The sequence below is a fragment of the Athene noctua genome, chromosome 1, assembly GCF_965140245.1.
Source record: "Athene noctua chromosome 1, bAthNoc1.hap1.1, whole genome shotgun sequence".
Classification (NCBI taxonomy): domain Eukaryota; kingdom Metazoa; phylum Chordata; class Aves; order Strigiformes; family Strigidae; genus Athene; species Athene noctua.
In genome coordinates, this window is record NC_134037.1 from 78,461,579 (window position 1) to 78,477,820 (window position 16,242).

A 16,242-nucleotide genomic window follows, 5' to 3' on the forward strand; every position below is an offset into this window, starting at 1 on the left:
TTTTTCTATTTTACAGTCTTTTTTTTTTCATTAATACATGTAAAGGACAATAGACTCCTTTTCAATTTTATTTTAGAGATTTAATTTGAAAATGTTACAGATGTTCAGGATACTGTGAATACATTTTTCTGTATTATATTCCTTCCTTTCATCTTGCTTGCATGTGTCCCCCCAATGTTATGTTTCTCCAACAATTCATCAACTGATTTCACAGCTGAGTTCACAGGGATCAGTGATGTAATGAGCCATTTTTACAACTTCTTCCATTATATTTATGTGAAAATGCTTTTGCAAATGCATGTATGCACAGGTTTACACTTGAAAATTAATTACATACACATACTAATGAGAGCTTATACCTATTATGTGTGATACAGATTATTTTCTCTACTTGAAAATCTAATTTCTCCTCCTGAAAGTGTAGTTGCTGATATTGTTCCAAAGTAAATTTTTGCTGTAGCTGTGATACAGATGTCAAATGTAAGCACAGTTAAATCAGTCTTTTCACTGAGGGGCCTACTGATATTTGCAAATTTGTTTCTCCACACAGTCACCATTTCAGTGTTGAATATGTTTAAAGGTTGGAATGCAGTTAGGTCAATTTGATAGTGCTTACACCAGTGTAATTATTCTGATTTGAAAAGAGACATAAGCAAGGGTTTTTACCACTACAATGGTAGTAGTAAATCTTTCAGCCCTAATGAACACTGTAATACTTAAAGCTAGATCAATTTTAAATATATTTTAGTCTCTAAAATATTGCAAATTTATCAGAAAAACAGCTTTCAAATTAGCTTAAGTTGGTGCAAACTGATGCATAGAAGCCTTTATATTAATTTGGGCAAATTCTTTGTCTGATCTATTCCCACTGGTCTGTTGTATCTGTATAAGTGGGAAGATGGAATTTTTTTTAAAATATTTTTTGACTAGAAATTTCCACACTAATATTCAGTTTTTGATAATAAGACAATGTCACTGTTTGTCTTTTTTAATTTACTTTTTTTTAAACTGAGAATCCGAAGATGTAGAAGCCATACTGCTTTATTTCCATTTAAGAAAGGACATGAAAATGTTTGAGGAGGGTGTTTTAATTATACACTCAGACTGAGCACTTTCGTTTAAAAAATAAAAATAATTTTAAAACTGCTAGTTTCAAATCTGAAGAGCTTCCTCCACATTTCTCTTTTCAGACCACCTGTAAGTCAGTTAAAGCAATGTAGATCAACAGTAATGCATAGAAATCTATAAATTAGAACCCTTTAGGATTGACTGTTACCAGCTGATGTGTGTTTAACAAGTTGTTAGTTTTGTGTGCCAGCAGGCTTCAAATAACACTTAGTGAAATGTGCTAGCACCATTTAAAACAAAACCAAAAGCAAAACCAAGCACCTCTTTTCTTTAACCTAAGCAAGGCCACAGTGAACTTCTAATACAAAGGAAGTATTTTATTTTGGGGAATTTGATATGGAAATCACTTTTGAGTCTTTTAGTCATGCTAAAGTGGGAGAGGAGATGCATTGTGTTTCTAGGTCATCTTTAACTCCACTGATCTTGAAAACTGGAATTGTGTATATGTATGCGTTTAAGTACAGTCTCAAGATGTATAAAAGCTGTAGACTCATATGACAGCTCTGCATAACTGAGTTTCTGTGGACTCTGTAGTTGCACTAAATTTTGTACTCTGTATTTGATTATGACAGTATTTTCCTCGTATCTTCTGCATGCATTTCAGTCTCATGCAGTCTTGATAGCATAAATGAAGAAATGTGGTCTAAATGGAGCTTTTGTGCTGTGTAACCTGTTTGAGAAATCTACCTCACTGTTTTACAATGGCTTTTTTATTTTGCATGTTCATACTTAATCACACTGGAAAATGGAAAGCTGTTTGCATTTGAATGGTGTGCTTTGGCACTGTGTGATCAGCGCATGTACTAATGATTTCCTTTTATTTTTCTTCTTTCCTACTTTTCCCCTTTTTTCCCATTCTTTCCACGTTTTGTACTGCTATCTCCACACTTTCCTCTGAATTTCTTTGCTTACTGTAGCAGCCCTTGCCTTTTCTCTTGCAGCGACAGCCCAGGCTCCAAGGATTATTACTGGGCCTGCGCCTGTTCTCCCACCAGCTGCCCTGCGTACTCCTACGCCAGCTGGCCCTACCATAATGCCTTTGATCAGACAAATACAAACCGCTGTCATGCCAAACGGAACTCCTCATCCCACCGCTGCAATAGTTCCACCCGGACCCGAAGCCGGTTTAATTTACACACCATATGAATACCCCTACACGCTGGCACCAGCTACATCAATCCTTGAGTATCCTATTGAACCTAGTGGTGTATTAGGTAAGATCTTTGTACACGTATGACTGGAGAATATGTTGCCTGTGCTTTTATGATATTTACAAGGTAGAGGTCATGGGGCTCAAAGGAAAAAATTTGAAGCAACAGTCTTATCTCAGGTATATCAAAACTGCTTCAGAAGACTGCTGAAATGTTGTAACTCTTAAATATTTTAAACATGCTTTTCATTATTAAATGTGTGTGTTTAGTATATTAATAAGATTACTGAAAATAAAACCTTAGCATTTTTATGACCCTAGATGGTGGATACATAAGCAAGGAAAAAAAAGTTGATGTCTATTATATGTCATTTGGGCTCCCATAAATCCCAGATTTGTTTGTGCTCTCTAGCATAAATTAATTTCCAGTAATTTTTGGAAGAGAGAACTTCTATTTTGCTTTACCTTTTTAGTAGCAAAACTGGAGAGAATGGAAAGGTCATTTTAGTTCATTGTGAGTTTTTGTTTCTTTGGTACACAGCTGATGAATCTCTCTTCAGTGTCAAAAAATTCTGAATCATTTTGTAAGCAGAGAATAGTTTCAGTTAATAACTAAAGGGTGATACAATTAGCAACTTTACTGGTGGTTTCTATTTATATCCATCATTCCTAATATTTAAGACCATTGACTTGCTCTGTGAAGGCAAGAAATATAAAGCAGCCATGACAATTTAAGTTAACTGGTCAATATGGAAAAAGCAGTTTCAGTAGTTTCATCCTTCGCTACCCCTTACAGAATTTAAATGATCTTTTCTCTTCAGCTTGTTCTGAATTGCATATGACCTTGGTGCTGCATAATGTTGATTTTATAGGACTTTGATCTTAATTTGTTCAGTGGCAGTTACTGATTTACACAAATTCTAAACATCTCTAATAAACACTGGACAATAAAGTTCAAAGTCAGTATTTTGTGGAATGTATTGCAAAAAAAAATCAGTGCTTCACTTACATGACAAATACTTGTTGAGTTATCTGCATGTGTGCATGTTCCCATGCTTGAGCAGTAAAAAAGAAAATATATTTCAGACTTCTGCCTTTCAGGATTAGTGAATCAATAATAAAAATTTTTAGTAGGACAAAAGTATGCAGTAGGTCTGTCTTTGAGCAGCTTATGGTTGTTGTCCGTTACCCCATAGCCAAAACTCAGTGAGCATGTGATAATGTCATCATTTATTAATTTTCCACAAACATGTAAATATTCTTCCCAGTTACTCCACCCCCAATCTGCCAGTCCACTTACAATATGTCCTGGGGTAAAATCACAGTTACAGGCATCATCAAAGAAGCTGTCAGTTGCTGGTTAGTGGCAAACCCCTCTCCTGCATTCAGCTAATAGCAAGTAAAGAAATACATCATTCTATATTAATAATGTAATACGATGCAGGGAACTTTGATTGCTTGCAGGATTTTCTGTAAAGAGAGAGGAGGGGAAAATTACTCCTAAAATGGCATCTGTAACCATTGCATACTTTGGGCTTAGCTGTGAGAGCACAGGTGTATTGCTCAAAACAAATTTCACCAAGTAATCTTATTTAAAAAAGGAAGAGAGGATGGAAAGGAAGGCGGGGGGGGGGGTGGGGAGGCGGGGCGGGAAACCCACACTCCCACTTAGGTGGCATAGAATCAATAACTCTTAATACATCTGCTCTATTATCTGAGCAATTGTATAGAGTTAATTGAATTAAGTCAGTTTTTCATTGAGTTTTATTTTGCAGTACACTAGTTCTCATTAATAGTACGCTATATTTTGTCCATTTTTGTGGTGGACCTTTAAGATGTCTTAAAATAATTCTGTTAAAAATGGGATAAATGCATCCCTATTAGTATTATTGGGGATATTGATGTTGGGATCAAATTTTAGTTGGTGACTAACTTTAATTCCCTTCCTTTTATCTTCAGGTATGGCTTTCCCAACGAAAGGCTAAGAATTCAAGAACGGTCTTAACTGATCCTTCATCAGATCTGAATTTTAACAAATGCTTAGTTTCAGCAGCCTTGAAAAAAGCTTGGCCTAGCAGTCAGTGACTTACTTGCACTTTTTTGCACATAGATTTAAAATAAAATAGTGCTATTAATTTGGATTAGCTCCTATTATTACAGAGTAGCTGTAATTTATGAGTGTATAGTGGTATACTGACTGCTAAGTGTTCTATATAGTGTTTGCTTTACTAATCACCTAATTCATTGCAGTTCATACTTATTGACTTAAATTTTAAAATCACAATCTGTAGGCTTGAAGAATTGCTTTAAAACTTTTTTTTTGTGGTAGAACTGGAAGTGATCTTAAGGTTAGCAAATAATTGTCAGTATTAAAAGATGGCATTATTTAAAATAGTCCTGCTGCAAGAAAGGCACTTCAGTGAATATGTGACTAGTAAAGCTTAAATGTGCTTGGGTCTAATAGATTTCATGAAATACTGTAATTTTGGGATTGTAAATGAATGGATTAAACAGGTTAAGGCCAGGATGTTTAAAATAAATGCAATATTAATCTGCACAGATAAACTTCTTTTTAAGATTAAGATTTGAAACTACTGTGCCTTAACTTGTTGCTTTTCTTAAAATGAACTTTTGTAGTTAATGATCATTTAAATCCATTTTGATAAACCTGCTGTTAATGTTTTCTTTGAATGTTTTCTAACTTTGTCTTGGTAATTGCAATTTAACTAGGTGCGGTGGCTACTAAAGTTCGAAGGCACGATATGCGTGTCCATCCTTACCAAAGGATTGTGACCGCAGACCGAGGTTAGTTTAGTTCTGCAGTTCTTGTTTGTAAGAAGTGCTTTGAGTGTACATGAGATTTGCAACACCACAGCTGGTTAACCAAATACCCTGTTTTGACCCATTTATTATTTTTCACGAAAATATGAATAGTTAATATTTTAAAGCTGTGGGAATGCTTGTGTTTTTGAAAACATTTTGTGAACTTGGCTTTCCCAGCTCAATTAAATATATAAACTTTGTGATATATTTAATATAAATTCTATAACTGATTCCCTTTTAAAAAGTATTTAAAAATCCATCTGCATCAGGAAACACTATGAATTCAGTGCTGCAATGATTAATTCGGTTGTGTTCCTCCCCTCTCCCCCCAGTTTGTTCTTTTAATTGGTGTGGAAATATCAGACTGGTGTTGCAAAATAAAATGAATGGATGGTTGCTTAATGAGAAAGAAGTAAAGGAATAAATGCCTCCTGTCTGTGTCTGGAGAAATCTGAAGATTTAGATTCCTTTTTTTCCAATAAACTTTTGAGCCACTGTACTGTATATTATGAGGAGGATGCATGTTCTCAGATACCTGACTGAATTCAGAAAGGTAAGGGCTGTGAAGATAATACTTCAAAAGTTGTTTGAGTTTGAATTACTAAGGGTGGGGGAAGGGAGGGTGTTTTGGGTTTTTTTTGCCAAAATCTATTTCTTGGTATTTGCCTTTTGCTGCTAAAATGTGTAACCTGAAGGAGAAGCAACTTTTGAAGTTCTGTTGGTGAGATGACATCCAATATTTGGGCATCTCTCTTTAAGCCTTGAATGGAAAGTAAATCTTCATTTTTCTCCTGCTCCTCAAGTGTAATGCCTTTGGACCCCTGAATGAAGTATTTAAGCTTATTGAGAAAAGTGATATTTTCGGTTTATTGACATTGGCTAGGAAGCAGTGTGTGGGCTGAATTCTTATCCCATCCCTGCTGCTGACTCACTGTGGGTTTCGGCAAGTCATTTAATCTCTCTGTGTATGTTTTCCCATCTGTAAAATATGAATAATAATACTTCCCTACCTCACAGGGGTGTTGTGGGGTTTCTTGTTTTGTACAGGGCTTTGAGGATCCAAAGCGTTATGTGCCAAGTATTATTATTCCACTCTCATCAAAACCAGTGTTGTGTAGGCTTCCATGATACTGTAATATTCAAAAGCCAAATTCAGGTGACAGATCTGACATCTTTTAACATTGACTACACTTCACTTCTCACAACCTTCCATAAATTAACTGCAAGAAACAAAACAGATTTCAGTCAATACGGTAAAAAGAGCCCTCCTGGATATTTGCTATATATATATGTAATACTTCTATCTTTCATATGATCTTACGCTTTACAGAAAATGTAAAGCATAGTGTACATAGTGTAAAGACACTAAAGTTTTCTAGAAGACTGCTGCTTCTTTTGTACCACCACACACTATTTACAGCCCATTGGCTTGTTCTTATTTCTTGAGAACTCTTCAGTGGACAACAGGGTATAATCAGAATAAGGTCATAGCCCATGGTTACAAAAAAAAAAAAAAAAAAAAAAAAAAAAAGCGCAAGTGGGGAAAAAAGGAAATGGAAGAAAAAAGAAAAAATAGGAAAAAAAGATGTAAACCTATCTCTGTCAAGAGTAATTAATTGGATGATAAGGATTTCATTGTCTTTGAAAGTTTGACCTGATGTTACAAAAGCATTTTTTGCTAATGGTCTTTCATGATCTGCAATGGTAGTTTCAGGTTAGAGGTGAGACGTGAGACTACCTTTTTGTTCAATTAGATAATTTGTCTGAGACAACTAATAAATATAATGATAAAGCACAGGGGAGGGAAATACCAATTTGTAGTTGAAGTTCGTTATTGTAGTGTTTACTCAACCTAGATTTTAAATACTTTGTGAAGGACCTAGATGTTTCATCTGGGTCACTTGTAAGTAATTGAAATTAATTATTTGTATAATTTCACCTTCTCTTAAAATACAGCCATTTTCTGATAACACAGTGTTCATGTCTAGCAATATTGGAAGCCCACTGTCTTAAGTAGCTAAATAAATACACATGGCTTATCTCCTGTGGAATAAGTCATGCATACCTCTCCTTTGCATGAAAACCATGCTGATATTTCAGAAGAATGTTATTTTAAAGTCTTATCTAAATAATCCCAATGTGTATTAAGAAACATAAAGTTAATTTTACAACTGTACTTCATTGTATTTTGAATTGGAAATCCTAGATTATCACAGCACAGATTTAACAGTTTCACAAAAGGTTTTGAAGAGAACTTTGTTCAGCAATAGAATAGTTTATTTTCATGTGCTAAAGTTACACTGTACAATTAAAATACTATCAGTATTTACCATATTCACCCATTTGGTTATTCTGTCACCAATATAATTCTATACCTATAGCCATGAAAAACAATGTCAGCAAACCGAAATACTTTTTTTTCAATGTGGAAACTTTTTTTTTTTATATATATATATAGTTAAATGTCACTAAATCAATATTCGCATTCATTGGGTCTAAAGTTTTTTTAAAATTATAAATCAACTTTCAGATTACTTTGTAGTACTACTGCATTCACTTTGTAAGTAGGTTTTTATTCTTTGCATAGGTTTTTTTTAGAGGTAAGCACTGCATTTAAAGCAAGAATCCCCAAATGTGTAAATGTTTTACTCTTACAACTAAGCATTTAGAATTGGTGAAGGGTTGAAAAATATAGCTCATTTTAACTCAGAATAAACCCCCAGTTTATAAATAATACAAATGAATCTGATGCATATAACAGAGAGACTGACTGATTTAATTGTAATAAACTGTAAATGGTGTTGCACAGTTGACAAACCTGTGTGTACTGTAGAAGGCCAGAGACTTGGCAGAGGATGTATCACAGGTGTACTGGTATTTTTAAAAGGTAGCTTGCTCCACAAGAAATATTAATGCTGAGAATTTTCTTGAATGTTTTATCCAAACCAACTGTCACATAATTTATATATAAATTTTAATACCATTTAATCAGAATTGTAATCAGTATCAAAATGCTTTAAGAGTCTGTTTCTAGTATACCTGTAAAGTGGTGAGATTGTGCCACATAAAATATTTATTTTTATTTTTGCTTATTTTTGAAACAGCTGGTTTAACGTAAACAAATCCCACTTAGCATGATTCTGAAAAAAATCAGGGAGTATGTGGTCTCATTTACGTTACAGTAGTAATTTTTCATAGAGTTATGAACTGTATCCTAAATGATAGGCCATTTTTATTATGTGAAAGTAAATCAGCCCATGAGAAAGATTGCTAAATCAATGCTATCTGTGAATATTACACCTACTGGACTTCATTTTATGTAATGGCACAAATCTGATTTTGCACTGAATACCTTTCTCACTTTCATCTCCTCTGCCTTAGTCAAAGTGGCAACAGTACAAAAACTTTATCAACCTCAGAATTTATTAGCTATAATTAAGCTGTTGAATGAGTCTTAAAAAATATATTAAAAAAAAAAAATCATACTACTGTTAAGTGGACCAAGTTTGGTGAAGGAGAATGTGAGAGAATGATTAAAAGAAGGAACAGCTCAAGAACATTGGGAATGATAACTTTCCACTTGAGAACTTTTTTATGTTTTACTGTAATTTGTTTGTGTTTTTGGGTTTGATTTTTTTGTTTTGTTTTGTTTTTTTGTTTTTGTTTTGCAAAAGAAAATAGTATTTACAGGTGGCTTCTTTTAAAATATAAAAATATAAAGCAGGAATGTATATGAAATGTCAGATTTTATTGTATTTGCAGAGTATTAGCTTTGAAAATGAATAAAGAGAGCTGTTTGTAGTTTTAAAATGCCTTATTAGTATCAATTAGATATTTTCTCTATTTTTTGATGTACTTAGAGCTTTTTAAGTATAGACTTTAAAATGGCAGGACTTTTACAGTGTTTACATGCAAGTGCATTTTATAAGTGTCCTATATGTGTAAAATAGTATTTTGAATGGGAAAATGCTGGCTAAAGTAGCAGGCTGAGCGTTTTCCTGGTTCCCACGATGATGCCTACGTTGCTAGACTACAGTTTAGTATTGCTTTGTATCATGAGGCCAAGAAATTCCATGTTGTTTGTAAATAGAATAAATGAAAGGCAATAAAAAATTTATTGAACAAAAACCCTTTGTTTGGCCCATAGTTTGTTGAACCAAATTGTTTCTCTAAGTCCAGAATTCCTTAGATGACTCCATTCTTTTAACAACCAGTTATTAATAATCACATCCATCATTAATAGTTGCTTTAATGCTTGCACCTGGGGAGGTACTAATGCTTAATAGCAGTCAGATACTGATGCTGTGCACTGACTGTTGTTCCAGAAATCTTCTGCCCAGTTCCAAAACTGTTCATCGTTTTTTGTTTTCCAATTTCCTTCATCGACTGCTACTAACCATTAGTCGTTAGTCGTATTTTATCTCTATTTCTCCTGTTAACCGGTTTTGTGGGAGCGGGCTTCTCCTTCACGTGTCCAAATCATGATGGAGGGCTGTCATGATTTTAATGCATTCTGTAGATGGTGTCGATCAGTATGTCAGAATTAAACATGCTTGTTTTTTTTATTAGTTGTGATTAGTTTTCATGTTGTCATTAAGCCGTCACTAGCTGGAACTAATCTCTTCTCTATCTTTTCTTTCTTTTTTTTGTTTTGTTTTTTTTTTGTTTCTAACCACCCAGCCGCCACCGGCAACTAACCTATGACCTTCTGACCTCTGAACTCTTCACCCAATGATGACCTGACCATGCCTGCCTGCTGATCAGTTAACTGGTAAACGCCTTTGCTTGCCTGTCTTCAGTGCAGCGAGCTGGGGCACTTGTCCGTTCGTCTTACCATCTAACAAAACAGACAAAGAAATTGTTGTCCTCCAACTCCGCTTTTTGTTGTTCTCCTGTTTGGGTGAAAGTGGTTCTAGAACCTGCACTGAATAGTAGTAAAGCAATAAGGTCCAACTCATCCCTCCGCACTGATCATCCTCTAGTGTCCTGCCCCAAGCGAACGGTAAGGAGGCCTCGCACGAGATGGAGACAGATGTCCCTTAACTACCCGATGACAGAGGCAGTTACTGTGAGAGACTTCTAGGAATATTTTTCTTCTCAAAAAAAAAAAAAAAAAAAAAAAAAAGTCAAAGCTCTCTCTGAATGTACTGTGTGATGATGCATCATGCATGAACCTTTGGTCAGGGATATCATTGGGGAAGGGATTCCAAAAAGTATTCAAAATTTGATATGCTGTTTAGTCACTACCGGTGCCCTCAAAGGGCAGACGTTGCAGCCTTTTTTCTATTGCCTGCCAAATTGGACGTTTTAAAGGAAAGTGTGCCATGAAATGCAGATTACAATGACTTTTCAGAACTATGTTAATGCAGAAAACAAAACAGCAACACTATTAAAGCAAAATCTGAGTTTAAATTATTTTAACCATATTTTAATCTCCTCAGAAGATTACATGAGAACAAGGTACATGCATTATGTGTCACATTACTGGGCAAACTGTTCAAATATTTTTTTTAAAACTCCCTGTATAGAAAAAAATTCATTAAGGATGTAAAAGCCATGCTTGCCTATTTGCTGTATACATGTAATGAAATTGTAGATAAAGTGTAGTGCATTGAAACAAAATGAACAAAAAAGTAGATACTTTTACTATACAAGGGTGCTGGTGCAGAAAAAAAAATATATTTTTGGAAATGTAGCATTTTATACTTTCAAGTGTTATAAAAAAAGAAAAAAAGAACAAAGAAACCCTTTATTTCATTAAATGATTTTTTCTGGTGGTTGTCAAGAAACAAAAGACCAAAAGAGCCTTTTAGTCTTTCTTTTTTATTTTTTAAGTATTGGAATAAGTCTAAAGAAAAGGAAGTGCCTTATTTTCTTCATGGTCATTTAGTCAAATGTCTTGTATAATCAGCTTCTCCCTCAGACAAGTTACTGCATGCCACTCAGTCGCCCAGTATGTGAAAGAAGCTGTGAGGAAAGACAAATGATGAGTTGACCATATTAATTACCTGATTTTTGCCATACTAGTGTGATGTGACTTTGCCAAAATCTCATTACATAAAATATTTGCTAAGTTTTTGTCAGACCAGCCCATTGTTATTTCAACCACTCTACTTTTTAAATCATAGCAAATGCCATACTTGTGCAATGTAAACCAAAGGGTTCTGTGATACAGACTGTCTCATGCTAAATGAGACTATTAGCTGACAGATGTTTGTAGAGCTGGAAGTATGTCGGTTTTGTTCAGGGATGGAGAGGAGTTTTGATTTTGGTTGGAATAAATATCTATCAAATATAGTACGCTTTGGTGTCACCCAGAAAACAGATGTTCTGTGGATAATGAAATTCAAAGTGCTTAGCTAGTTTTCAGTTCTAGTCTGAGCATGTCCCCAGTTTTCACAAGCAGCTCCTGCAGTGGCAAACAGCGTGCAAGTCACTTATTTTTCAGCTCTTCTTTGATTGTTGTTAGATCTGCCCGCTGAGTTTTCTTTGTAAGATAAGCAGGAGAGGGACATCAGCTAATTGTTTGAAGTCTAGCTGTACTTTATTTTTAACTCTTATTTCCACATGAGATGCATATAGCTGGGCAATTGCAAGAGCTGAAGCTGTTGAACGCACAGGATTTAATTCTGAAAACATTAAATACTACATTGTGTGGGGCTCAGTACTAAACTTGGCAAATATCAGGTGATAACTTTATTCCCCTCTTGTCAACTTATTCTCCTCCTGCAAATCGTCACAGCTTCCAAATGAAAGGTCAATAGTAAGCTAAGAGGGCTTACATTTTTAAGCACCTGCATGGTGACCTCATCTAACATCTTGTCTCACCTGGAAATAATTATCAGTTTATTTACTATGCAATAGACATTCATCCTTTCGTATTCAGCTAGCTTTTTGTTTATTGTGCCACCGGCTTTGTCTTCCTGTTACACATACAGTTGCGTTGATTTTACTTACAGTATATGCTGTGCCATTTTGATTTTATTTTGGTTGGTTGGTTGAATAAACTTGCGACACTCGAACATTTGAAGAAAGATTTGTTAAAACAATACCAGTATTTGATCCAGTGTCATCTCAAGTATGATAAAACCTGGACATTTTAGATGTTTAGCAAAGGTCTTTTACTGGGGGGGAGGGGAAGTGTATGAAATAGATGTGTGACATGTGAAAGTAATGTTTGCTCTGAACAAATTTCTGAAAACTTAGTTGACAAAATTTTGGATCAACTTAAAAAAAAAAAAGCATGACTTTTGAAATCTCTGAATGCCTTGGTTCTCAGTATTATCATTCTTTAATGACTTTTTCTTTATTAAAATAAGTAGTTTTAAGACTTCTTTCTGACAGTATTATGTAATTTTTTTAGAGTGGGTAGATGGGAGTGTCGCTTGTATGTAACCGTACAGATGACATGTATTTGTCTATTCTTTATTATCTTAGTAGTTTCATGCTATGTATGTACCATAACCAACCTATTGCCTATGAGAAACATGTAAGATAATGTATTTACAGCCATTGTTACAAGTTTATAATGTATTTTTCTATCTTGTTTTATATGTATGTTATATAACATTCAAAAGAATTTTTTTCCTGATTGAGAAAAAAGGATACAAAATGCAAAACCCACAATTTTGATAACTGAAAAATTGCCAATTGTTTTGCAGTACTTTATTATATTGGGAGTGTTGTCTTTCTTGGGCTTTTAGTTAGCTACTGGATGAATACATTAGACATATTTGGGTTTTAGTTGGGTTTTTACATAGCTTGCATTTTAATTCTTTGGTTCTTTGCTGTTTCTATTAACCCATAGCATTATTTTAATAAATGTTATAATACCAACCTACTAACTCTGGACTATGTCTGTTTATTAACCATTACATGTTTAATTAAAATAAACAAATAAAGACGGAAGAATGTAAAGTCTTGAGTTACTGGACTAACCCTGAAGAACGTGACCACAGATAACACAATGTGACTTGTTTTTATGTTGTTTGTCGGCTGACATTCTGCACACTACTATATTAAGTTGGCTTTGGTCATTCTGGCCTTTTACCTTGAGGAATAGGTGCCAGTAGAAATGGGAACAAAGTAGCATTTTTTGAGGCATTCTTCTTGTAGAGTCTTGCCACTTGCCTTTCAGCATCTGCATTACTAATTCCACACTTTCTCTTTCTCTAAAATAATTACTGTCGGCTCACAGCAAAAGAGCAAAGATGCCAGTGTATTGGAAAATTGTGACGGTGTACAGAAACCAGTTTGATTCTTTGTTGAACCATTCAGAGGTTGCAGTTAATCTCATAGTAATTTGTGATTTGTTGGTTTGGGCACCTGATTCACTGTTGCATCATGTGATGTTTCTAAGCACAAAATGCTTCTAGATAGAATTACTGTACATCAAAATACAAAATCTGGGGGTTTTCCTTGCCAAAAGTGCCTTATTTTAATCATGCCACGCTATTTTTAAGTAACTTTTTTTTCTTTTTTTTTGTACTTCTGCTATAGTCTATCAGTATTGCCTAGCTCAGGGGAGTACAATTTCTGTAAGCCAAAGGTCAAACTGGATCATATCCTAATGACTGCAGAAAGTGCAAAAATACACCTTTCACTAAAGGTATATACCAAGCAACAGCCATTTCAAATTCCAGGGCTGCCTTTATGTGATCTTTATCCCTGTGGATGACTGTAGCAACATGAATGCAGGGAATTGAAATGGTGAAAATGCTGGTTTGAATGTACATCTATGCAAATATTTTTACAGAAATGTTTCTCTTCCTTAAAACTTCTGCTGTCTGAGGCTACTTTACATATCCCAGGTTGTCCTCCTAGATTTGTAATCTTAAATGGACAGTAATTACAGCTAATGTCGAGGGAGATCCTCAATGTAGATAGCTCTTCAGATATCAACAGTTTTTGTGAAAACCCAATTATTTCCTGTAGATAGTAAAAGTTCAGATGAGGAGCCTTTGCATCTGTTCAAATGCCTTCTTTAATTTATGATGTTTCAAACTACGTATCTTGAAATCCATGCAATATAAAACTTTAATTTTAAAAAGTTCTCACAGTATTGGTAGTAATTAAAATTATATTTTATGGAGAAAAATATAGTCTGTCTCTGATAAAGATGTTTGTTAGTTTTCTAATGGCATGCAGCTCTTTGTTTTACAAAAATGTATAGGTACAGCTGAAATATCAGTGCATTTAGAATAGTTTCATTTGTACAGAAATATTTTTTAATTTAACAGATCATTAATATGTTGCTATCCTAAAAGCCACAGGCAGATGATTAAAAAATTAGATGTTTACAACAGATAACATCAATACCTTTTGTTTGGATAATGGCCCAAGTGCCATTTCAGAGCCAATGATTTGTATTCCTAAATAATTTTCAGAAACACACATGTAAACTTGGTGAAGTACTCTCCAGTTTAGGTGAAACTATTCAGATGGGACAAAAGGTTAGTATTTTATATTGAAAAATACTTGTATTCCCAGAACTACTGCTTTTCTGTTATATTTTTATTATTTTGTATTTTTATTACATATGAACTACTGTTCTATTTTGCCCACAGTGCATTTTCATCTCATTCTTCATTATATGCAGTAGTGAAAGTTGCTGTGTTTTGAAGTACTCTAAAGCTGAAGAACAGCAAAAAAGGGACAACTTCAAAATCAAAGTTTTATACTAATTGTCTTCCACCAAATACATTTCTCAGTTTACTGAAGTGCCTGTCTGAAAAATTAACTATTTTATACTTTGCCTGCTTATAGGAAAGAAACAGGCTCTTTTTAGAACTGAATTTGAGGATGACATCCATATTGCTATATCACTGAAGCTAGGTTTTCTTTTTCTTTGTTATTATTCTGGGGTTAAATTATCCTAATTATTGAAAGAATCATACCTTCAGGTCAATTAGAGAGTTGCTCTTCCATGCAATAAAGTGAGATTTATTTTAGGCTATTTTTTTTTTTTTTGTTAAGTAGGTCAGAATACAAACAAAAACATCGTAGAGCATTTCAAAGTAAAATCTGAGCAATGCTATTCACTTCTTAGAAGTAAACTGTTGTACTGAAGTACAACAAATTTGATTTCTCCAAGTATGTTTTTTTGTTCATTTTATCAATCCAGAATGATTTTGTGAAGAGTCTTCAGGGACACCTTTCAAATGTTTTTAATGAACATATGTTCAGTATATACTGACAATATTTTATTTGAACATGTCTTTTAAAAGTAAGTCCAAAATCTGCATGTAACGAGTGGTTTATTCCCAGATGGTCCACTAAAAGTTTTCTGCCCTGAAAATGCAGGGAAATACTGACGTGTGTTGCCATCCATTAAGAAATTACTTTAACTTGGGGGAAACAGGAGTATACGAAACTTAAATCTTTGTATCTGAATAAAAATAGAAGTCATCATAAGTAGCACATTGTACGGAATGGAATCTGAGTAACACATTCCTAGGGTTGAAAGTACATAATTGTTATTAGAATTTTTATTTTGTTTTTAATATATTTGATATAGTTTTCTAAAACACTATTAATGGGATACTGTCCAAATAACACATGAGCCATAACATTACACATGGTAATCAATGTTGAATCAAACTGGTTAACGAAAGTACAGTGCTTTTCCTTCTATGTGCCTGCGCACTAATTGCAGGTGGTATGGTTCTGCGTAGGAGGTGGGGGTTAGGCACAGAGGGTTGCAGTGCTAATTTCTTGGTGCCAGCAGTTCGGACATCTGTCTTTGACAACAGACTAACTGGGAGGAACCTCACTCCCAAGGCAAAGATTAACTCTTAGAAGAATTAATTGAAAAAACAGCAACAACAAAACAACATCTATACATATATGCTTTGACTTGTATTACGGCAGTTTGTGTGAAACATTTAAGGTTTTGTTTGTGCAAAATAATGTATTCTGAGGGGAAAAACAAGCATGGACATTGCCAAAACACATGTAAATAAAACACCATTTATGACTGTACATTATGTGCAATAAAGTAACTGGAAAAAGTGCATGTACTTTATCCTCAAAAGCAAACTGACAGCTCTCAAAGCTGTAGCTATAGTTTTATTTTCTGAAAAGTTAAATTTTATTCTGTATCTAAACAGCAGAATAAAGAATGTACATTTTTCACACTTCAA

At 34.2% G+C, this 16,242-nt stretch overlaps 1 protein-coding gene across 3 annotated transcripts in view; it reads left to right on the forward strand.

Annotated features, from left to right (window-relative positions):
* The window catches only part of QKI (QKI, KH domain containing RNA binding), a 167,451-nt gene extending 151,209 nt beyond the window's left edge, over positions 1-16,242 (forward strand). Inside the window, exons 6-8 of one of the 3 annotated variants that reach the window (XR_012632865.1) lie at positions 2,046-2,342; positions 4,238-5,083; positions 9,782-16,242. Coding sequence is in view for 2 of the 3 variants with exons in the window: in XM_074896646.1 (XP_074752747.1) it covers positions 2,046-2,342; positions 5,009-5,083; positions 9,782-9,798 (389 nt within the window). In the remaining variant the exon portion in view is untranslated. The remainder of the gene's footprint in view (positions 1-2,045; positions 2,343-4,237; positions 5,084-9,781) is intronic. The other 2 variants (XM_074896646.1, XM_074896647.1) reach the window with 2 other exon arrangements.